Here is a 1,470-nt window from a genome sequence, read left to right on the forward strand (position 1 = left end):
GTTCGGACGTTCGGACGGTAGCCACGTCCAACAAATATATTTTTAATTTTGTTTAGCCACATAAAAAATGAGATTCTATTTTAAGAGCGAGTTTCACATAAAAAGCAACCCATTAGGTTTTTTTTGAACTATTGAAGATCCTCTAGCTGCAATTGCACTTGTACAGGAGCCCTTTCAACAGGGGGAAAAAAGAGTTGGGACACCTGATGGCGCCAATCAGCGGTCGCCACGCGAGCATATGTGCAGTGTGCGTATGCGGTACGCGCCACGTCACGCGGGCAAATGGATATTTCCATTTCATTCCAATCCAGCCGAGAGCCGTGGCGTCGTGACTCGTGACGTGTGCTCTAGATGTCGCCGTCTCCTTCTGCCACCTTCGCTCACGTTCTAGACTCCTCCCGCGCTCCTCCACCGCTCACCTCCCCCTATAAATCTCTCGCCGCCCACACCGTCCTATCACCAGGCAGAGAGAACAAAAACAAGCAGCGCAGCAGTTCAGTTCAGCGCACACCATCTCATTGAATCGAATCTATCCTCGTCTCTTCCAGAGACGCACCGCGCGCGATCTCTCATCAGCAACAAGCCGAGAGCAGCACCGACAATGGCAGCGTACATGCGCGTGACGCACCGGGACGAGGAGGGCAAGAAGGTGACGGAGAAGATGCCGATCCCGGAGACGCGGCGCCCGGACACGGTGAAGCACTTCGAGCGGAAGCTGGAGGAGCAGGGCTTCAACCGCTTCGAGCGGCACCCGGTGAACGCGCCTCGCGGCGTGGGCATCGGCGCGCCGCCGCCCAAGTCCGGGCGCGGCGGCAAGTTCACCTGGGAAGGCCCCGGCGGCGTCGTCGAGGGCCAGCTCGACCCCGCGCCGCCCGCCATCGACCCCAACGACCCCAACTACGAGGAGGGGGAAGAGGGAGGGGGAGCGGACGAGGAGGTGGCTAGGGAGGTGATCGTCGGGGAGGTGGAGGTGGCTAAGGTCGCCGAGAGCAGGGATGGCGTCGCTAGGGTCGACGTCGCGCCGCCCCTGCTCCAGGACCAGAAGCAGTAGACGCTTTTTTTTTTCTGTTGTTTTCTGGATGCGTCTCGACTCTCGACTCGGTGTGTGTTTTGAGTTTGTTCGGTGCAGAGAGTGCCCGTAGACTCTTCTGCTTTAATTGATGTACTAGTCAGGAATAAACCAGACTCGGTGTGTATCTTTGCACTAAGTTTCCAGAGATGCCATCGTCGGATTAGTTGCCGTCTTCATCGTGTTGCAGTGATTTGGCTGTTCATATCGTTTTGCTGATTTACGAAGAAATACTGTTAGATTGGTTTATGTGAGAGAAAAATATTGTTCTGGCTATTATCATTGTTTACGACAAGCTATAGGCGAACATGCTGACACTTCAGTTTTTCCTGTTTGAAACCGGGCTAAAAACTCAGCCGACTACTGGGATACAAAGACCAACACCTCAAAGCACGAAGACC

At 54.6% G+C, this 1,470-nt stretch overlaps 1 protein-coding gene across 1 annotated transcript; it reads left to right on the forward strand.

The window, feature by feature from the left end:
- The first annotated feature begins 442 nt into the window (after positions 1-442).
- On the forward strand, positions 443-1,261 carry LOC136509212 (uncharacterized). Its single transcript, XM_066504035.1, has one exon. It carries the CDS (start codon positions 602-604, stop codon positions 1,049-1,051), a length of 450 nt encoding a protein of 149 aa, XP_066360132.1. The 5' UTR covers positions 443-601; the 3' UTR covers positions 1,052-1,261.
- The last annotated feature ends 209 nt before the right edge of the window (positions 1,262-1,470 follow it).

This window comes from Miscanthus floridulus, chromosome 15, assembly GCF_019320115.1.
Source record: "Miscanthus floridulus cultivar M001 chromosome 15, ASM1932011v1, whole genome shotgun sequence".
In the NCBI taxonomy this organism is placed as follows: domain Eukaryota; kingdom Viridiplantae; phylum Streptophyta; class Magnoliopsida; order Poales; family Poaceae; genus Miscanthus; species Miscanthus floridulus.

Coding starts and splice junctions, on each gene's coding strand:
- LOC136509212 (XM_066504035.1), top strand. CDS start 602: ATGGCAGCGTACATGCGCGTGACGCACCGGGACGAGGAGGGCAAGAAG.